This window comes from Anoplopoma fimbria, chromosome 12 (assembly GCF_027596085.1).
Source record: "Anoplopoma fimbria isolate UVic2021 breed Golden Eagle Sablefish chromosome 12, Afim_UVic_2022, whole genome shotgun sequence".
NCBI classification, from domain to species: Eukaryota; Metazoa; Chordata; class Actinopteri; order Perciformes; family Anoplopomatidae; genus Anoplopoma; species Anoplopoma fimbria.
This window is the reverse complement of record NC_072460.1, coordinates 15,409,954-15,431,764: the sequence shown is the minus strand read 5'-3', so window position 1 is coordinate 15,431,764 and position 21,811 is coordinate 15,409,954. Positions and strand designations below refer to the sequence as shown.

Here is a 21,811-nt window from a genome sequence, read left to right as displayed (position 1 = left end):
TATTTTATAAAGCTATAAATTAGCTTGTTACTCCCTAAATCAGAGATTTTATTTTATTTTATGTTGCAGCCTGATCACAAAGGTCCTCCAGTGCTTTTCTTTTAAATGCTCCTTACCTGTCCTCTGTTTTTATGCCCCTTAACAGTGGTACTAATTCACTCTGGATATTAGGATGGCAAACTCTATTAGTCTGGATTTTAATTTGGAGTAATGTTATAACGTTAGTTTTTAATCTTTGGATTTGACATTGTTTTTTATGGTGTGTATTAAAAACAACTAAAAAAACAACTCATTGACTTGTATTTGTTGATTTTGAACATTTGATTTGTTTGATTGGATTTTGAACATTGGATGGTTTTATTGTTAGAATTTTTGTCTGGTAAGACTTCCTTTTTTTCTCTCTTCTATGTGAATAATTTGTATAGAATATGCTTTATACAAACACACAGCTTGGTTAGGTAAATACCTCTTCATACAGTACCAGTCAAAAGTTTGGACACACCTTCTCATTCAATGGTTTTTCTTTATTTTTATTTTTATTTTTTTCTACATTGCAAATTAATATTGAAGACATCCAAACTATGAAGGAACACGTATGGAATTATGTGGTAAACAAACAAATGCTCAACAAACCAGAATATGTTTTATATTTTAGATTCTTCAAAGTAGTTGAATGAGAAGGTGTGTCCAAACTTTTGACTGGTACTGTACATATTTCACTTCCCTATTTATATGCCTTTTCTGCAGCAACACGTGCAATACAATACACTGTGCAATTATAGTTATAATAGTTTTTCTGTCTGTACATTTCAGTTATTGTGGATTCTTTAATGTTTTTATTGCTTATTTACAATATTTTCTTTTATCTTGTTCCTTTACTATGTCTCTTGTTTGCACTATAACCTATGCTGCTGTAATCCTGTAAATTTCCCTGCTGCGGGACTAATAAAGGATTATCTTATTTCCCATTTCGGGCTGAAAAAACCCCATCTTATTTTGAAACTCCTCACCGGATGCACCTCCATGCTCGTTGTGGTGATCTTTACAGAAAGCCCTTCAAGCTGAGCTGGCTGCTGCGAGTTCCTGTTGACGACTTTATCTGAGTGGGATCCGTCTCTAAACACAGGAAGGTTAATACACGAGTGGAAAGCACGCTGCACTAGTTCGCTATCCTCATTTCACACCCGTCGAGGTTGACTTTGAACAAAAGAAGCGGCTCTATATCTGCACAATCGACGCCGACATGGACCCCGCCAGTCAAGGTAACATGTTAGCTACGAGCTAGCTAGTTAGCTTATAGCTTAGCTTCAGAAATGTGTTTTGTTGGGCGTGCAGGATACGGTTGTATTAAATGACTCCACCCACGCGCTATTAACCTAACACTGTTGCTTGTTTGTGTGGTTGACATATTTGATATTTGTATTATTATAAGACATGACAGTGAAGAAGTCGTGAGGAGAGACAGGCCTGCTGGAAACATGACAGGAGGAGCAGTGGAGGTATCGAGTTACTAATGCCCCCAAACCTCTTCAGATCCACTGACAGTACTTCAGCTCACAGGTGATCAGTGACGTCATGTCTGCTCTGAGACTTTTAGTTTAGTTTAGTTTAGTTTAGTTTATTTGCACAAATATTTGAAAAATATATTAAAAACAACATAACATTGATAAATGATATTACAGTGCAGGAAGAGGCAGAAAGCCCACTGGGCTTATTTGAAGCCTTCACCTATATAATGTTGGAGAAAAAAAAAATCACAATACTATAAATTATATATATAATATATAATATAATATATTACTTACAGGAGTTTAATGCTACAACATGAGCTAAAGTGAGCAGTTTTAACTAGTTTCTGCCTCTGATTTATCTGAATACACGTGTGTCAGTCTGGTCCTTTTGAATCACACTTTTTTTTTTTTTTGGTCAACCCTAGTCAGTTTTGCTGACTAACTGGGCGTTCATCAGTGTGTTGCTAGCATGCTAACTGCTGCTTCATCACTGTCACTGTTCACTCTGTTGACAAAGCCTGACTTACATCTTTAGCCGGTGGTGAAAGAAATATTCAGTTAATATAGTTAATTAAAACTAGTTATACCTCAGGGGGGAATTCCTCCATTACAAGTAAAAGTTTTGCATTCAAAATCTTACAGATCAAATGGTATCAAAGTAAAAGTATAAAAGTAAGTAAAGTAAAAGTACTCCTAAGGCAGCAGAAGTTTCCCCCTCTGTGTACACTGCATTTTACATTGTAGCTACTTTAAACTACTGCTGGCAAGTTTAATCTATTACATTACATTACATTACAGTCATTTAGCAGACGCTTTTATCCAAAGCGACTTACAGGAAGTGTATTCAACATAGGTATTCAAGAGAACTACTAGTCATCAGAAGTCATAAGTGCATCTTCTTTCTTAAACAAGCATCTAAGAGCATAAACCAGAGCAAAAGTATAGTGCAGAAACAAACCATCTATTATAGTTGATCTACAAAGCATCATGTTTTGTCAACTGGGCTTGCATGTTGTATGTAAATTGTGATCTTAAAACTATCTGGTAATTATAAATAGTCGTGTAGTGAAAAGTACAGAATTTGCCTTGGAAGTATAAAGTAGCGTAAAATGGAACAACGTAATTGTTTTCAAATGTCCCCGTTTCTGCCCGTCCACACTAACGGGCAACCCTTGAATTTTCAAACTAACACGGTGTCCGTAGCCTTTTCAAACGCCCCACTTTTTGAGGTTTAAAACTCTGGAGTAGTGTGGACCCCAGGCACGAATGAAGCAAAAGATATGCGTTTTTAAAATGGTAATGAAGTAGTGTGTATGCAGCCTTAGTTACTTTCCACCACTGTGTGTCTTCAGCTGACCTAAAGCTGCCTGTGATGACAATATCTAGGTGGCCAAAGATGAAGATGCTGGAGCTTCTGCTTAGTCGTTCTGTCACGATGCCTGTGAATGTTTACTGTTGGTGCCAAATTGACTGTTTTTTGTTTGATGATACTCTGTAATGAAGGCTTTGATAATACAGAAACACATATCCCATAGTTTGTAATAGTGAGTGGCTGGCCATCATAGACATGTAATGTTTTATCAGGCGGAGTCTTTGTAGGAAATGATTAAGTTTGCCTGTATTTGTCTTTCTTCTTGAACCATGACAAACTAGAGTAAAAAAGGGCATGCCTGTCCAAATAAAATCCTACTGTTGCTCAAATGATGCTTTGACCTGGAAAAATGATTTATTTATTTTGTCTGAGCAGGGGGCTCTTCCCTAACTGATACATTCTCACATGACACTGATGTCAGTTTTTTAAGCCCATCCTTAAATATAACATTACCGGTATCTGAGATGTGCCTTGACTTGCTTTTTTTTTGGGTCCATTTTTAAGTGTGGCGATAATATTTTTTTCTTGTGAATAGTTGGCCAAACTCGGTCAAGAAACGCCACCAATAGATGTAAGATTTGGATGCATTCTAATTCAAAGAGAGATCTATCATAGAAGCACCGCTGGGAGTGATTTTCTACATCCATGTCAGCAGGAAGTAGACCAGGATGCAATGCAGCAGAAAGGTATTTAAGTGAGGGGTGTGGCTGTGATTACATACATGCCAAGAAAAAGGCAAATTCCCGATATGCAACAGAACATGATTCTGGGGCAGTCAGAAGGCATCATGGAAAGTGTAGGAAATCCTCTAATTGAAGGCAGATCCCACACACAGAAGAGCAGCTGAGATTTAACTCCAAATCCCAGGAAGAAATCTATGTTTTCTGTTCTCATATGAGCCTTGTTGTTGTCTCTTTATTATTGCTGCTGTTGTTTCTGTGAGCCACTCTGAATCATTCTTGGCTGAATCAATATACCTAGAGGGTGGAGCAGTCATATCTCTCGCCAAGTTGAATGTGGATGTTATTGTTGAGACTCTGGATTTACACAGCGTCACCAGCACTAACTGCAGATATTGATAATCTTGGTCTTTTGAGAAGGGATATTAATAAATAATTGTAAAAGAGATATTCAAATTTTTAAAAAGCAGAGCAAAACTCAGAGGAGCTGCTTGTCACATACCAGCCGGTCCTCCTCAGATAGGTCAGCCCACCTGACTGTTTTGTGCATTCTCTGCAGCTAGCGATAAATTATGGACTTTACCTGTTTTGTGCATCGGTTATTGTTGCGTCGATTAGGATTTTTAGGACTGATGACTGATCATAGGGTCTATTTGAAATTTTGAAGCCATCTATTTATTGTGTAGCTTTATTTATTGATTTATTTTCCACTATCTCTCTCTCTTAGAGATGCAGGTAATGTGATCTGCATTTATAGAGACAACCAGTTTGATTACTGCCAACACAAAGATTATAAAATTGACAAACTAAGTCGACAGCACTCACAAATATTTGTGTAACAATTGGCAACTATATGTTGGAATATAAATACTAGAGTTTATTTTCACTACGGGTATCAGGCTGTAGCTGTAGTTTGTTTGTTTCTTCCCCTTTTTCGTGTCTTCCATTCCAGCTCTGATTGTGCCAAGCTTCTGTAGTAGCCAAAATGATGACTGTGTCCTCAGGTGAATGATGAAAGCTGTATTCATTGGAAAAGTAATGCTGAATCTTGCAGATTTCAGTGTAAAAAGTAGCATTTTTGTGCTATCAACTTTTTTTTGAAAACTAAAGGTTTACACAAGAATAGATTATGATTTTCTATTGGTTTTTTTGGGAAGTGTATTGTCCTCCTTTTATGCTCTACTGTATTGTGGCGTTCCTGTTTGCACAAAGCAAAAGGTTTAATGGATCTCAGACAGAAGGATCTTCAGTTACTTTCCCAGAGTGCAGTTCAACTCCTGGCGCCGCTAATTGACACTTTCTCTTCCTGTTGGATATCTCCTGCTGGCAACACTGGCCTTTTCCTGGCCTCGGTTTCTGTCTGTGTGTGTGAGAAATGGATACTGAGAGAAGGATCGTCTTAGCAAACCACTCTAAGCTTTTAACATTTCAACTGATCTAAGTGTGTACATGTTTACCCTTCCCCTCCATTTCACTGTCCCAATAACTTCTCCTATTCTACACCTTGTCTCCTCCCTCCCTTTATCCCACCACCTCCCTCTTTCCATCTCTCATTCCAGATATCAACCTGAACTCTCCTAACAAGGGCCTTGTTGTGGATCGTTCAGACAGCCTGTCCGACGTGCCAGTGGAGGGAGTGATGGAGGGGCCGGTGGAGGGGGCGGTGGGGAACGCAGCCAACCCTCTTCCACCTGGCCTGACGGAGGAAGAGGCTGAGGAGCTCCGCACAGAGCTCACCAAGGTAGGGCTCAGATGTTCCACAATCACCAGTGTTTACATGTAACTATAGGCAAGAACAGTCATGTGTTTTGTGGATACTGTAGGAAAATACCCATTCACTGTAATTACTGCATCTCAAAAGTTTGGGAATTGCTTGCCACAAAAGCTTCATTCTTTACAGTCAGATGACTGAGAGGACTACTCTATAGTATGTCTTTCATACTTTGAGGTTGAAGATACAAATAGATTCTATTTTGTATTATGGGTTTGCAAAATAATTTTATGTTTTGTACATGGAGAACAAAAACGCTGTAGAGTGGTTCAACCACACGGACAAGTGAAAGGGCAGAACCTCAAATAGTGAGGGATGCCTCAAATATCGCAACAGTTGAATGAGATTAGAAGAAATTAACATTCATTGGTAAAATAAAAAGTTTAGCATCAAGAATTTGCTATAGGAATAGGAACACATTGCCAATAATGCCTGTAACAAGCTTGAATATTAACAGGTGTGTTGCTTAAGCAAAGCTATTTTTAAAACTTCACAATAGAACTAGAGGGTTAGTGTAGTGTTAGCATTATTGGATTATCAGCTGGACTATGGACCTACAAATCACAGTTTAAACCTATTCAATCTAACCACTGAGAAGACTGTAAATGGTACAAAGAAAAAACGCCTTCCCAAAATATTTAGAGCCCAAATGCATGCACCGTGGTAGTATATAAATCTGTAGCCATGTAGAGCTCTATGAATGAAGAGGATAACCCCCAAACTAATCATTTCTGGTGCCTCTGTTGTGTGTTTAGGTGGAGGAGGAGATCAACACTCTGCGCCAGGTTTTGTCGGCCAAAGAGAGACACGCCACAGAGCTGAAGAGGAAACTCGGCCTCAGCCCGCTCAACGAACTCAGGCAAAACTTCACCAAGGGCTGGCAAGACGTACAGACCTCCAACGCGTATGTATTAATCCGACCGGATTATTTGAACACAACAGATGAGACAGAAATCCACCTTGAAGTAGCCCCTTAGATACGAGGTTGAGAGATTTAGAGTTTAGATATTTCTGGTCAAGTTCTTCAATAGTCTGAAAAGTTATGAATATGTACACTATGCATATAAATAGACACCACCAATTTATCTTTTACGACTTCTGAGGTTTGTTTTTGAATATTCACTGTGCTAAAACAAACGGGAGGCCGTAATTGCTCAGAGGACAGTCACTGAAAATGTGCATCATTTGCAAGTCGTCGCAGCGCTTGATCGCGCACTTCTGATTTTTTTTTTTCTAACTCGATCAGAGATTTTCAGACTTCAGAAAAAAAATCTTTAAAAATCTACAATTGAGTAAATATTTTGAAGCCAGATCAAATTGTTTAAGGATACTTCATTATTATTCATGTAATACGTGACTTCTGTCTCTACAGGGCTAATATTAAGGAAATAAAGTAGTCCATGAATATGAGTTTACTGTTAATTACAATACCTCGTCTGCACTGTGAAGGTTGGTTAATGGCTTTTTACCGGTTACACTCGTTGTCTTTTTGATTCTTCATATTCCATTTGGTTTGTACGCCCTCTGGCGAAAACAACAAACAGCGCATTAAGTATAAATGCCGTTGTGCATGCTGCGAGCTTGTGTGCGCAAAGATTTAGCCACAGCAGTGGGACGAAAACCTCGTCAAAGCTGTAGTTGATGGTTTAACTGGTTTGATGGTTTATATAATAAAAAGCTGAGGTGCTCTTATTTTCCAGAGCAGATAACCCTTAAGTCTAGGATACGGATAAAAAACCCCAGTGTCATGTTTATGATTACAAATGATAAAAGACCTCTCTGGAAGAATGAGGCTACCTTTTCAATAAGAGAATCGCATCTAATGCCCACATTGAAAAGTATTCTAGCACCATAGAAAAATAATGTAGAATACATTTTTTGCAAAGATGAATCAGCACTCTGCATACTTTCTCTGATAACAGTCACAAAATGACTCACCAGGATGTGACTCATCCGGCTTCTGAAGTCTTCCGACTACTTTCTGACTGATTAATTTTAGCTGAGACAAAGGTGCTGCATTATCAGATGTGATACTAATGCTTTTAATGATACTGTGATCACGATTGCTAATCAAGCTAGTCATCATTTTTTTTTTCAAACACAGCAGCTGCTCTGTTTGACATTGAATGTATCGCTTTAACATCATCACACTTTGCCAGTTAATTGTAGTTTTTAAGATTGTAAGTGATGATTACACATGATTAACAGAGCAGCCGTTGTTATAACGCCTCTGCAGGAGGTGTTGAATCTTAATGAACACACAACTAAACTTTTTTCAAATTATACTGCTAAAACATATTGAGTTTTTTCCAGAATGAAGAGATCGTCACTGTGCTGCATTTTAACTGATTATGAAGATGAAACCACCTGTCTTTTTACAGGGATGAAAAAAGAGTCTTGTAACCTTGTACTGTATCCAAGTTGACATTCTCTGTTTAGAAACAAGTGAATAATTCACCAACATTTGGTGGTTTCCAAACTAATCTGTGGGTATTCAAAGAGTTTTAAATACTTTATTTGTATTTTATTGAATATGAAATCTAACCTCATTATTTTGTCAGGATGAGTTCTGTTTGACTCTGGAGTAATGACTTTATCTGGCTGTACCTACACTTCTCATTATCTGAAGAATATGAGTTATACAAATTACCATAGTTCTCAGATTTATTCCAGATAATATTTTCAATAGATTTCATTTGACCCTTCGCTATGTCCCGCCCCTGGAACTCAGACTGCCCTATCAAAGTGTAGCATCAGACCGGTCCGGTTAAACGCGTTCTACCCGGAGAGGTTGGAAGGAGAGCATTAGCAGAGTATGTACATCGTGAACTAGATTAGCATAGAAGTTAGCACTTTTATGCTAATCTAGCCACTCAAGACGCACTGAATGTGCTGCAAAACTGCTTTTGCTTTTTAATGATTGAGGAACAGTGTTCTTCCTTAATTTCATTGTCTTCCGTCTGGATCGCCAACTTTTACACTTTGATCAGTTTGACATCCTGAATACAATAATAATAATAATAATAATGATGGCTATTATATTATTAGTAATATAGTAATAACAATAATATTGAATGCTATTTGAATAGCATATTTCCTTAAACAAATTTTACATAAACTCAAAATAAAGTTTATTTTTGGTAGTGGCAACAACAACAACTTGATTTTTATACTAAATTCTTGGTGAAGAAGATGTTGGTTCTACTTGCTCTGAGAACCCTGCCTTTTTAAAAAACAGAAGAAACAAGACAAAAAGAGGGCTCTTTTTAAGGATAATCACACAATTATTTACATTATTAATGTATGATTTATTTGGTTGTAACTTTAATTTAATTCAACCAAAGTGCTTTAAGATTTTGGGTTTTCTCGTACCCTGGTGGCTTCCTCTTCCAGCCAGCTTACTTTTAGTCCTTGATGTCCACCTCAGCAGAGTAACACCCTCATGTTTCTGTTTTCTAGCTATGTGAGAACCACTGAGAAACTGGGCGAGTGGAATGAGAGAGTTACCAGCTTGGATCTGTGAGTCTGTGCACTGTTTGCTGCTCGCTCTCACCGGTGATGTCTGGCCTTCTGCACTGTTTGCTCTCTCACGCTCGGACTGTTGCTCAACCTTGATCCTTCTCCGTTCTCACCTCCTAACCATGTTTGAGAACGCTTACGTTTCAACAGTTGGTGTTTGACTTCGTGTGTGCTTGGAGGACAAACATTTATCTGTAGTCTATTCATATATATATTTTTTTTTTTTTTTTTGCTCGTGTTGAATGAGATGCTGTAAAGGAATGCTTCAAACTAAGTCTACGTTCATATGCTGAACGTAATCGGAGAAAGTGAATAGTTTTCTATTTCATATATACGATTTGAGGTCAAAGTTAAAAGTAGTATTTCTTGTAACTGTAATACTGTCTTAGGTGCATTTTCATATTTCTATTTTTTAGCAGGTGTCTTTGACCCTGTTTAGGAGCTTTTCCAGGTCTGAGGAACCTACTTTGTTAGATTTCAAGAGCAGTACTCCTGCAGCTGTCAGTAGCCTGTAGACTTGTGGCACTGAAGTGAGATTTGGTGTGTCTCCGTTCTAACCACTTCAGTCTGAGTTACATAACTGATTCACCTGAATCTGTGTTTTTCCACCGTGGCCTTTGACTCACCTTTTTAGTGTTTGAAAATCAGATTATTTTTGAGATTGTGCTGTTTGCTGAGACGTGGCAGTGTTTCTTTAATGGAAGTTAGTGCTACAAACTATACATTTTTATCATATATACAAATATATTATTATATGTCTTTTTATATCACTTATGTATTGTGGTTAGTTTTCTGTCTCCACCTCCTCCTATCAGTATCATTCATCTGTTTTTACTTCCTCTCCCAGAGGTCAGGTGTCATCTCTTCTTCCATCCAGAAGTGATGACACACGTCCTCCTCTCTACTTCCTCTCAAAATCAACAGTCTTCCATTTTTAACATTTTCTCAGACGCTTCTTCTCTGACGTTTATTACCAGTGTCCAGGCTGATTCTGCATTTTAAAAAAGAGAAAATCACAGGGTTGTTTTCTTAGCTGTAAGATGAAGGGTGGAACTTAGGAGGTGTGTGTATAAAAAGGTTATATTATGTTACAGTAGTATAATCAGGCCACCGGTGGTTATTAATTATGGCTGACAGCCCTTTAGCATGGCAACAACAATCGTCAAGAAACATTTTTATTCTGTTGTCTGTTTACCTAGATTGCACAAATGAAACACTCGTCTGTCGAAAATCAGACTCCATTTAGCCACACCCTGGTAATGGTTGCATAAAGATTTGAGCCTTTGGCACACAATGTAAAAGCAGCTATTTTGTAATGATATAATAACCAGTGTTCAGCTGATGCCCAGCTGATGCCCATTAGTAATTATCTGGATTTGAGGGATTGTGGGCACAGACATGTTAAAGCTACTCTAAATGTGTGTCTCACCTTTTAATAAAGGAGATAAAGTCTCCCTAGGAGTTGGTTTGAGGAGGAGATTTATATCAGACAACGTTTCTATTCTGCTGCTTAAAGAATCCAGACTATGCAGTCGGCAAGAAAAACAAGGTCTGTTGCTAATGGAATTTTCCATGTGGCTGCCTCCGATATGAACTGGATTGGCAAACTCACTCAGCTAGTTAGCCTAAACTGACTGCTGACACTATTCTTGACCTTCCAACAGATCCACAGGCCTTCACAAACAGCAGCAGGTGCAGGGATCTTGGTTTGGGGTGTTTGTTCTACTTCCGCACACAGAAATAGGCTTGCATGTCTGCTCATGCACTTCTCTTTCTCTCTTTGTCTTGGATTTTCAGTCATGTGTTTGCTCACAGAGCCAGAATAATTGTGGATTACTACATATTTGCCTAGAGTAGCAGAAACACAAGCAGGCAGGCGCATTATTCTCGGTTCAGGCCTTCACAAACACACACACAATGCCAAGAACAGCACAGGAAAAGTATGTGTTTGTGTCTCTCACCCAAGAAGTGAACTCGCACATGAATGAAACCTGGTCGTGTCTGGCGACCAGACCGGCAGCTCAGAACTGCTGCAGCAGGAACAAGTGGGAGGAAATGAAAGGAATGTGATTAAGGAAGGGAGGTGAAGAGAAGGAGATGGTGTTTTGCTTAGTAACATGGTATTTGTATTTGGTATATATATATATATATATATATATATATATATATATATATAGATAGAGAGAGATGAACTGAGCTACGCTAAACAAAGAAACAAATGGGTTATGAATTATGAATATGTTGGACACAGAGAAGGTTGCCATGAAATCTGAAGTGGGTGATGAGTCAGTCAGCTGTTGAACTCTATTTACAAGTAATTTACGTGTGCTTTATTAGCATGACAGTCAAAATCAAACAGCTATTTAAGCCACACAATGTCAGGGGAAAGAGAACGTAAACCTCAACACCCTCCCTTTGGCCATATGTGTATTTCACCTAGAATTGTAGTTCCCTCAGTATGTAACGACAAGTACTTTCTGCTAATATTGCACCCAGATGTCAGTTTTGGTTAAAACAACACAAGCTCTCAAGCTTTTCTCACACTTGCGGTCGTCAGTTTCTTATATTGTGCTTTACTTTACAAAAACTAATCTTAAAGGATTTTCTTTTTTATTCAAGCAAAAAACGGCAAGAATCACGTTCATACGTATGCCTAAAAACAAATTAATAAAGATTTGACTGTAGCCTCTGCCAACATGTACAATACGTGTTCTGGCTTTGTTGATTTTTGCATTTGAGTACTGATTTGGATGTTGATTACCATGGCAACGGTTGAAGCTTATCACATATCTTCAATTTTCGTCATATGCAGCCCTAAAATACGAGAGGCGCTTTCCTTTTAGTTTTATGTTGTAAATGCCTTTATTTTATTTTCTGGTATTGTGTCATCTGCTGTTAAACAAACCCAGCAGTTGAACAGTGATGGTGTATGGACAGACGGGGTAATGTGACTGTTGTGTATGAAGTCATTATGGCCGTGCTGTATAAGCAGCATTGTGTTGATGTACGTCAGGATATAGAGACTGGCCTTGTTCGTGGGCAGAGCCGCCTACAAGGAGAGCCGTCTCCTGTTCATGTAGTTTTGTATCTTTTCCTTTATTATATGACATGTTAGATGTTAAGGTGTTGTGGTTGGTTTCAAAGTCTCCACCAGATTAATGCAAAGTTAGATCTCCTGTTATTCTTGTGTTGTTGTCTGAGCGTCCTTATCTGCTCTATTGTTTTAAAGAGAAGTCAGCACAAACACACTTCCTCTCTTTTTCTAGATAGCGTACAGGCAGGACTCTGTGCATGTTTGTGATTAAGCTTGCTTTGTTACTAATCATGAATATGCTGTTCTGTCTGATGTTTGTTCTGTTAACCCTTTTGGTGTTTGAGAGTTACTTTGGGACTGTTTCCCATACTTAGGCTACATCCACGTTTTCGCTTTTTAGAACCCCTCAAACTGTGACCTTTGAAAACTATGAAGCGGACACCCACATTTAACCTTTCCTTCATGTAGACATGTAGATCATCAACCATGGCTAAAATATCCACTACTGCTGCTTTGTACATGTTGGGGATGTCTCATATATGTTGAAAAACCAAATGCCGCCCTTTCTGCATTAATAACATTTTCTGGAGGCTGGTTTACTTCAGTGGTATGAAGCCAAAATAAACACATTTGCTGTGCTTTAATTGCAAAAAACCCATAAAAAGGATGCCAAAATAACTAAATAATGTGGCCTATTTGTTAAAAGTCTGAATTCCAGCTTTGTTGCGTTTGTCCACAAGACAACAAGTAAACAACTTGTGCTTGTTTTTTGAATGGGGCTAGGCTATGCTAACATTGTAGCTCCTCTATCAACAGTCAAAATGGTGTCATCTAGGCATAATTATGGCATCAACGTTATTGTTTATACCATCTATGTATTATACTCGTAGTACACCGTCCGTTCTCTGTACAAATATGAGGCAGTGTCGTAGAGCTCTGCAGCATTTTTTTCCCTCCATTTCTGACCCAACAACGTCAGTACGTCGTTGACGAGCGGAGGAGAATCTCAATGCTGATGAGCTTTTTGCTGCACAGAGAAACGCACTAATTTCTCGTCCGAGTTGAAATATTTCAGCTTGCACAAATATGTGAGTTTTGAGCAATCGCCTCATAGGGATAGGCAAATCCACGCTTTCTACATTTTAGAAAGTAATTGTAAATTGTAATTTTAACAAGGGAAGTATATCTGAATGCATATTGGCTCCATAAACCAGCTATATTTTTACATGGTTTACATTAACTAATGTATGTATTCTGGTGGACTGTAAACGGTTTCAGTTCTTTCCATTCTGTGGCAAAATATTAGCTTTAAAATCTTCTTTTTTTTCTTTTCTTTATTAACTTTATTGGGGAGACGACGAATGTTTGGTGGCGTTACATCTATGATTTTACATTGTGTTGTGTAATGTTGTTAATGCTGTTATTTCTCCTGTACACTCCTTTTAAAAGGAAAACTCAAAAACTTGATGTTTGTTTTAAATGTTAAAAGACTTTGAAATCCAACTGGACATCCACCAAAACCTTCAAATCCAATCAGTAAAACAATTTTTAGGAGTCGGTGTTGAAGTTGGCCCTCTAACTCAATAGTTCTACTGAACTCGATTGTGCTCTACTGAACTGTATTGTGAGTGTGTGCCTCTCCCCATGTGTCATCATCCTGCCGTTGTGTCTTCAGATATCTGTCTGCCTCAGCCACTTTGGAAGACATTTCCCGATCTGAAGCGTGAGTTGACCCCTTTCTTTTTTGTGTTCTCGTTTTGTTTTTGTAGATGAGTTAAGGTTTCTTTAAGTTTGGTTTCCTCTTTGGCGGAGTTTTCTCTCTTTTATTGTTTTTTTTTACTATCCATCCTCTTTTCTTCTGTTTGCCTTTTGCTGTTGTATTAGTGAGGGTGCTAGTTGTGTTAGTGGCTGTTGAATTAATGAACGATTTTCTGTTTTATGTCAGAAGACTCCCAAACATATTTTTGTAGAAAAGTTATACATTTTGTACTTATTTTAATTTCATGAGTACCGGATCATCCAGATTTTGAATGAGCACTGCTAAACTGATGAAATAACGTGTAATTCAGTAAGTGTTCCTTTAGTGTCGAAGGTCAGCCATGTTGATTGACACAGTTGTATTTGCTAAGCCTCTGTGGACCATCTACTGCTGAGCCTTGATGTGTGTTTGGGTGGATCAGCTGATCATGACGTTTTTACCCAAGATGTGTGTATATGTTTGTTGTGTGTCCAAACAGACAGTGAGAAATGTATTTGATGTATTTGAGTTAGAGTGCTAGCAGTTCTAGTTTGACCACACTTGCCAAACTAGTTCATCCCAGTCACCCTGATGGATTCCTGTTGACAAGCCCACTTACCAGCTGTTCTTTTTTAGGAAATTTTAGGAAATTCCCTTACTATAACTGGCTTTTTGGTGAGATGAGGAGGTTAATACTGCTCTGATTGAGTCATGTATCAGATCAGCAGAAGAAAAGAGAGCAAAATAATCTTAAAATATGCCCCGATCAGGGTTTCTTTGGATCACTGATCCACTATGGTTCGTCACACCACGTCTGTGCATTATTCTGAACGTGGAGCTGGGAAGCAATAAAGACCAGATAGAGCCACGTTGGCTCTTTCCACTCTGTGGGTGTATTGTTGAATGAGCACCTAACTTTTTCTTTGAACTGAGACTATATAATATATAAATACATCTTAGATTTAAATGTACACAAGGTCAGTTTTAATTTAAAGAGCACCTAAACACAAAGTTGTTGTATAAACTAATCCGTCTCTATCGTGCACTAGGGTCGGGTGATCGTTTCATGGGGGATATTTTAAGAAGCATGCAAAAAGCAAATAGACAATGTTAACACAATGGTGGCTATTCTCTTGATACACCAGCTAAAATCCTGTGACTGTATTTCTGTGTGAATATTAACCATGGTGATTCCTGCACTTCTTCTTTTGTGGGATGAAGAACTAACTCGAATCTGTTTTTGTGCGCTGTGGTCCATCGGTTTGGTCTAATGTACTCCTCTCTCTCTTTTACCCTCCCATCCCTCCCCTCTCTCATTCATCTGCCTGGTTTTTCTCCATTTTGTTTCTTTCTGCTCGCTGTCTGTCATCTTTTCTTTCCTCTATCCATCTCTTCTTCCTCCCCCGCCATATTTTTTTTGTCTTTCTTTTCTGGCCGTCCCACCTCTTCTTTTCATTCCCATCCAACCATCTGTTCGCCTTTCTTTTCTCCATTGTTCTCTTTTCATTCTCCTGTTCCCACCTTCTCTCCATCCATCCTCCTCTCTCTTCTGCAGATACAAGAAGACTCAAGAGACTCTTTCCCAGGCGGGACAGAAGACCAGTGCGGCGTTAACCACAGTGGGCACTGTCATCAGCAAGAGACTGGGTGACATGAGGTATGATGCTGCGGAGCCAAAATTTCTGACACTGACTAAAATACAAGAACAAATGAGCAGAGTGGACAATGTTGAAACGGAAAAATCTCAAACCTGGATATCATACAATAGGTTTATATTAATTCTGGAACAACAAGGTGAATCTGAAAAGAGCTTAGGACATTTGAAAACGTGGCAACACAGCAGAGCAGTAAATGTAGCGGTGTCCAGGCTTCTTCAAAGGTTCCAGGAATAGTTTGGGTGTTTTGTAGTGGGGTTGTATGAGTTTCTCTTTTCAGTAGTCAGCGTATCACCTACAGTAGATGACGGTCCACACGCCACTAGTTTGGAGAAGCAGACTGGAGTACATGTAAAGTGGGAAAAATATAGTGTACACTTTAACTGATATTGTTTATGTTAAAAGGCCTAGATACGTTCTGCTGCTGTCCCCGTCCACAGCATTACATTGATTTGCTACAGTGCTGGTACTCCTGTCTGTTTCTGTACCTCTTACAACCACACTTCAATAAATCCAAGCTATCCCTTTAAGTCAATGATCGAGCAGCTGGATGTGATGAGACAGAGACAGAAACCTGGATAATGTCAAAAGAGATGAATAGCCAACTGTCTCCATCAACCATTTAAACTTCACATCCCAAATATGATCAAAACCAGCATAAGAAACGTAGCAATCAGTTTGACACCATCTGAAAATGAGTTGACTGTGACACGCCGCTCTTTTTTTCTTGTAGCTCTGAATTTGTCTTATTGTACTGAACAGTCATCAGCTTTGTATGCCCCCTCTGTTCACTAACCCTAACCAGTAGCTGTAGATAACCTAATCTAGCCTGAATGGTTATTTTACTAACTGAAGGGCTGGTTCAACATGAATTAATTTGTATTCCATCTCCACAAACTAAACACAAACTTTTCTATTGGCATCAAATTATTTATTGAAGTGAAGGTCCACTGCGATGTCTTGGAAGCTTAATTTGAATTTGAGCCAATTGAATGTAAAACGGCATCTTTGGACGGTTTGATTTAACATAGTTGGACCATCCCTGTAATGTTACCTTTTTCACCCTGAAATCACACCTCTGTAGGGTTTTTACTTCAAACTGCACAGACGTTGCCAGATTCCCAAGGTCACACATTCATGAGAAAACATATTGTCATGGTTCAGCTAAGCGACAAAGCAAAACTTCATCAAGTGTGATTGACGGGTGAAAGAGTGAAAACATTTAGCAATGAAAAAACAAATAGACTCTGTAGATGAACTCACCACTGACCCACCTTGTTGATTAACACAACTGTATTAACATTCATGTTTCCATTTCACAATTCACATTCATATTTCCTCTTCATGCAAGGGTGTGTGTGAGGAAGCATTACATGGCGGTGTGTGTGTGTGTGTGTGTGTTGCATGTTTTTCGTTCAGTCATCCACCGTGTTTCCTTTTTATCTGCAAAAGTTGTTCTTTGATGTTGCTGTAGTTCCTTTTTCTAAATGTCACCATTTTGTTAGTGAATTAACTCTGTGAACTGCTGGAATTTTCATCTTTTATATGAGAAATAAGGGGATTCATATTTGAATTAATTAAATTTTTATCTCACAGCTGAATGGGGAAAAATGTTATTTCAGCTTGTTCGGCCTTCAATCAGTGACTACGTTAACATGCACACTAATATTCCACTATTATTCCCTCTATGACATTATTCCGACTTTGTTTTGGCTCATGTAAACATCATAGTCCGTTTGGATATCTGAATTTGGCCATATTCTGAATGGAGCATCATCTGATTAAGACATGTGGGATAAGTTATTTCTATTCTGATTTTAAGAGCAGTCTTTGGACATGTATACAGCCTATTTTAATATATAGAAATATTTGATACATTTAAACGTAGTCAATGACTTCACATGAATTCATGTAACCACAAAACAAAAATCCCATTAGTATTATAAGAAACCAGAAGCTGAGTCATAACATTTCATCAGTTGGACTGGTATCCATAGTTACACAGCAAACACATCCCTGCTCTGTTTCCCCTCTTCTTCCTGATTTCCCTGCTCATAACACTGATATCTCTCCCCTGCTGTTGATTTGTTATTTGTCATGATGCTGCTGCTTTTGGCTCACGCTCCCTCTCTCCTCCTTGTTTTCAATTGCTGCCTTGGTTTGACCTGCAGAGCTCTCCCTTTCTCTAATTCCTTTAGGTAAGACTAACACGCCCGGTTAGAACAACTAAGGGTTTAATCACACCAAATGAAACGCGTTACAGATTTTTTTTTTTGTTCTTTAAGTTAAAGCTCTGCCATTTTTGCTATTGATACTTTGACTTGTTTTTTCCAACCGGCTCTATTATCCTCTATTATTTTCTTCTCTTAGATTGCCTCGATTCATTTTGTCATCTATGCTAATATAATTAAATGGTTTTTGAACGGTACCCAAGTATTTCTGCAACCGGGGCCCCTATTCTCTGTGGTTTTAGTGTCTGAGTTGGTCCAGTGTTGAGGTAGAATGCTGCAGCCGCCAAACCTTTTGCAAGATTTTCGAACAAGACTTCTCTATGTATGCCAGGGAGCAAAAATGTGATCATTTTTAGGGAAATTGGCACCAACTAAGAGGCTACTAATCATCTGGGTCACTGTCTTTTGTTAACAGTTGTTATACCTTTAGTGATGCTGTATCAACTGCATTATGTTGTGTGTATGTGTGTGTGTGCGTGTGCCACTACTGGCTTGCTTTATAACATTTGCACTTCTGTCTCCTCTCTTTAACGCTTACAAAGTAGCAACTATTCCATTCGCCACTCTATAAGTATGCCCGCCATGAGGTAAAGTAACACACAAACCTGCTCTCTGTACTGCTTCTGTTTAACGGTCACTGTAACACACCTTACCTTCTTTACCTGCTGTACTATAAACCAGTACAGCTGCTTTTTGTCTCTCTGCTGTTTATCTGTTGATGCTTTATTATGATTCTCCGTTCTTGGAACAGATTATTAACCATGAATTACTTTAAGGTTAAGTAAAGGTTAGATAAAATACTGAGTGGAAACAAAATTGTGTACACTGTCCTCAAATTGTGAGGGAGTACTATGTTATTATATGTTTCTGTTTCTTTTAAATCTGTTCATTTATTAGTAAGGCTGCAGGGAAGCATAAAACCACTAAATAATAGTTCAATTATTTTTAAGCAGGTTCGCAGATATCTATGATTGCAAGTTAAGCAAACGTAGCCTAACGCAACATAAAGAGATATATATTCAAATTATATTCTTTTTAAATGCTTTCTGTAATTGTTTTTTTTTCATTGTTTTATACTTTTTTCAGTGCATATATATATATATATAACCTCATATTTGTGTTCTGCAGGAACTCTGCGACCTTCAAGTCATTTGAGGATAAAATGGGGAACCTGAAGGTGAGCAGTCAGTAGGGATTGCACCAAAAGGCCATGAGGTGACTGATCCACGTTACATGAAGTTTCTTGGTCCGTGTCATTCATTCAGTTTTCATATTTTTCATGTTACCTTACTGTTCATAAACATAACACAAAAAAAACCATCTTAAGAAATGTGAAGCTTCTTGGGTTTGATAAATGAACCAAACATGAGCTAAGTGATCTATGCTTGTCTTGTGAACTTAAATCACAATAACCTAACAAAAGATTTTATATTGTTTCTTCTAGTTTCTTCTTGTTATCTGCCAGGGCTTTTCATGTTTACTGTAAGAGGATTCTATTTGATATCTATTCTTCTAAAAGAGCTACCATTGGCATTTAATATTGGTCAATTATTACCACGTTGGCTTAAAAGATTTGTTAGCAGTTGTCAGTCTAAAGGGCTTTCTATACTATTTATATCACGCAAGTGTTAAGAAACTCAATTCTAAAAGAACTGCAGCCAACATCAATACTAAACACGAATTATATACATTACATGCTACATGCTGTTAGTCATAGTATACTGTTTTAATAGTTTAAACCAAAAATGAACAAACTTATAGGGCTGTATCAAAAAAATGTATTTATTTTTTTACATTTGAAGTTTCCATTGATGTTTTTGAATTAAACTTTGAATGTCTGTCGTCATCCCCCTAATAAATATCAGAAGAAAATAGTTTTCAGTTATTGTGGTAAAATAAATGTACTTTTATGGTTCTATTAGATTGCTGCTAGACCGCCTACCTCACCTTTTATTTTTATTTTTTTACTGCAGTGTGTATTATGGATTTCTGGACACGCTGATGGATTTTAAATGTAGTCAAATTGTCTAACCCAACAGGAAGGAGAAACTGTGAGTCGGTGTATTAATGCAGACGATCAATAACACTCTGGTCCGTTTCCTCGCTCTCGTCTCCTCAGTACAAGGTTGCTGGTCCCAGAGGGAACGGGGAGGCCGCCAGCTCCCCCACTGACACCACCCCCACTCAGGAGAACCCGTCTTTCTGAATGCATCCTTCCTTCTCCTCCTCGCTGCCAACTTCCTCACGACCTGAGACTGTACTGTTAATCACCTCCCATCGCAGAGTCAGCCCTGACCTTTGACCCTCCACCTCACCAGCTCGCCATAGCTCACATTTTGCCTCAAGTCCTGGAGAAGCACACAGGCGGAGGTGAATAACTTGTTGGTTTGAGGTGGGATGAGCTTTTCCCGTCACTGCTGGTTACCACAGCTTCCATTCTTCTGCCTTGCTGCTGAGGAAAAGGAAAAATGTTTTGTTGATGTCTAAACCTGAATAATTTACAGAGCGTGCTTTGTTACATCACCACCCCCTGCCTCTACTTCCTCCCCAGTTAGACCTACCCCCCTTTGTTAGTCCAAATATGTCAACGCTGTTGTCTCCTGCACTTTTCAGACAGCTTTTTTGAACAGGTTGTTACCGTTTCAGCAAATCACCTGGCTAAAAAAAAAAAAAAAAAAAAAAAAAGGCTAAAAGGCATTATTAAGACATCTAAATGAGGAACTTCATATTAATCTCTGGGATTGGGTGTTTGTTAAGATACCACTGTGGTGATGCATCAAAAGGTAACTCTGTTGGTGCATTTTTGGGGCTCCAACTCAGAGTTAAGGAACAAGGGTATCGACAGACTGAAGGTGGTGGAGCTTTTTACGGGCATAAGCAAGATGGTGGTTTATACTGCTACTATTTCTGTCTTCTTGTTTCTGAATCCTATCATGTACTTAAAATCATACATTCACACTGTGAGCACATGCTAGTGTAACCGCGGTATCCCCATATATATATTTTCTCTCAAACGTGTACAGAGTTATCGTCACAGCTATGCGGCTGCCCGCGGTGTGAGCAAAGGTTAGAGGTTAGCCGTTTAACTCGTCCCCCTCCTCTTAGACCTTCTACTGCTACATGCATGTGCATATCTCATCTCAGTTGTACCATACTAACCATGAAAAGAAGACCGAGGTCTCGTGTAACACCCTAAGAACACCCCCAGGATGTAAAAACAGGAAAAAACAACAACCGTAAAACCATTTTGTATTACAAACTATTTTACACTGCTTTGCATAATGTTTTTACATAACTTTTATCAATATGTATAAATATAGATGAGTAAATATATTGTCACTGATGCTGCTGAATTGTAGGAATCAGGATGGGTGGTTTAAGACAAAGCAGGAGGCTAAACAAACTTAAAAAGAAACACTATGGGTCAGTTTCATAAACATGAGTTTTCTTCTGTCGGGAGGTTTTTTTTTTTCTCTTTTAAGTACATTTGTGGTCTAAAAACATATGTTGAAATGTTTGTGAAACTGACTCATAAATGAGCTGCAGTCGTTTTGCACCTGTCTGGGCACAAAATTAATCAGACGAGAAATAACAATCAAAATGGTTTCATTTGACAAAAGTGTACCTTGATGGTTTGATCTCTGCAGCGTGTTAATGCTGCCATTTTTAAGTCCGACTCAAACCTCTGAAAGGGTTGAAATGTATTGAAACCACTTTGACTGTGTTTCTTTTTCCTCTGGTTTGACTGCCTTTCCCTTCCTGTTGTTGAAGGGATAGTTTGGATGTTTTGTGGTTGTATGAGGTACTTCAGATGAGTCGGTGTATTGCCAACAGTAGATGGCGGTCAGTTTGGAGAAACAGACAGGAGAGCAAAACGATGTACTGCTGTGGACGGGGGCAGCAGCAAGACATATTTTAGACCCTTTTTTTTTTTAGACAAATCTTTATCAGTTTAGGTGTACGATGTATTTAGAAACTTTTCACTGCTTCACCCTGCTGTCAGACAGCCCTTTCCAATAGGGAACTTCAGCCTTTATCTATGCTTTGTAAAACGCTCATTTAACATCTCAGAACACGTGAGTCGCTGGTCTACTGCTACCTCTGCCTATAGATGAGTACCTCATACAACACTACTTCAAAACATTTAAATGATCCTGTTTAACATTCAGAACTCAGTGAGAGACGATGCTTTGCTTTGTACACTACCCGGTGAATGTCAACGCTTCTCTATCAGCCTTACTCACTTTAAATGGTTCACTTGTTATAATTTAGCTGGTAGAAAAGAAATGTTTGTTTTGTC

General features: G+C 38.5%; 1 protein-coding gene across 4 annotated transcripts; it reads left to right on the top strand.

Annotated features, from left to right (window-relative positions):
- Positions 1 to 1,043: 1,043 nt before the first annotated feature.
- tpd52l2b (tpd52 like 2b) lies at positions 1,044 to 20,187 on the top strand. 4 transcript variants are annotated; one of them, XM_054608970.1, is made up of 7 exons: positions 1,044 to 1,262; positions 5,123 to 5,304; positions 6,090 to 6,238; positions 13,563 to 13,610; positions 15,181 to 15,282; positions 18,640 to 18,688; positions 19,631 to 20,187. In XM_054608970.1, exons 1-7 carry the CDS (start codon positions 1,244 to 1,246, stop codon positions 19,715 to 19,717), a joined length of 636 nt encoding a protein of 211 aa, XP_054464945.1. In that variant the 5' UTR covers positions 1,044 to 1,243; the 3' UTR covers positions 19,718 to 20,187. The 4 variants fall into 4 exon arrangements, with proteins under 4 accessions (XP_054464945.1, XP_054464948.1, XP_054464946.1 ...); XM_054608973.1 differs by having other exon boundaries at positions 18,640 to 18,726; positions 19,631 to 19,716; XM_054608971.1 differs by lacking the exon at positions 19,631 to 20,187 and adding an exon at positions 19,551 to 19,619.
- Positions 20,188 to 21,811: the final 1,624 nt, after the last annotated feature.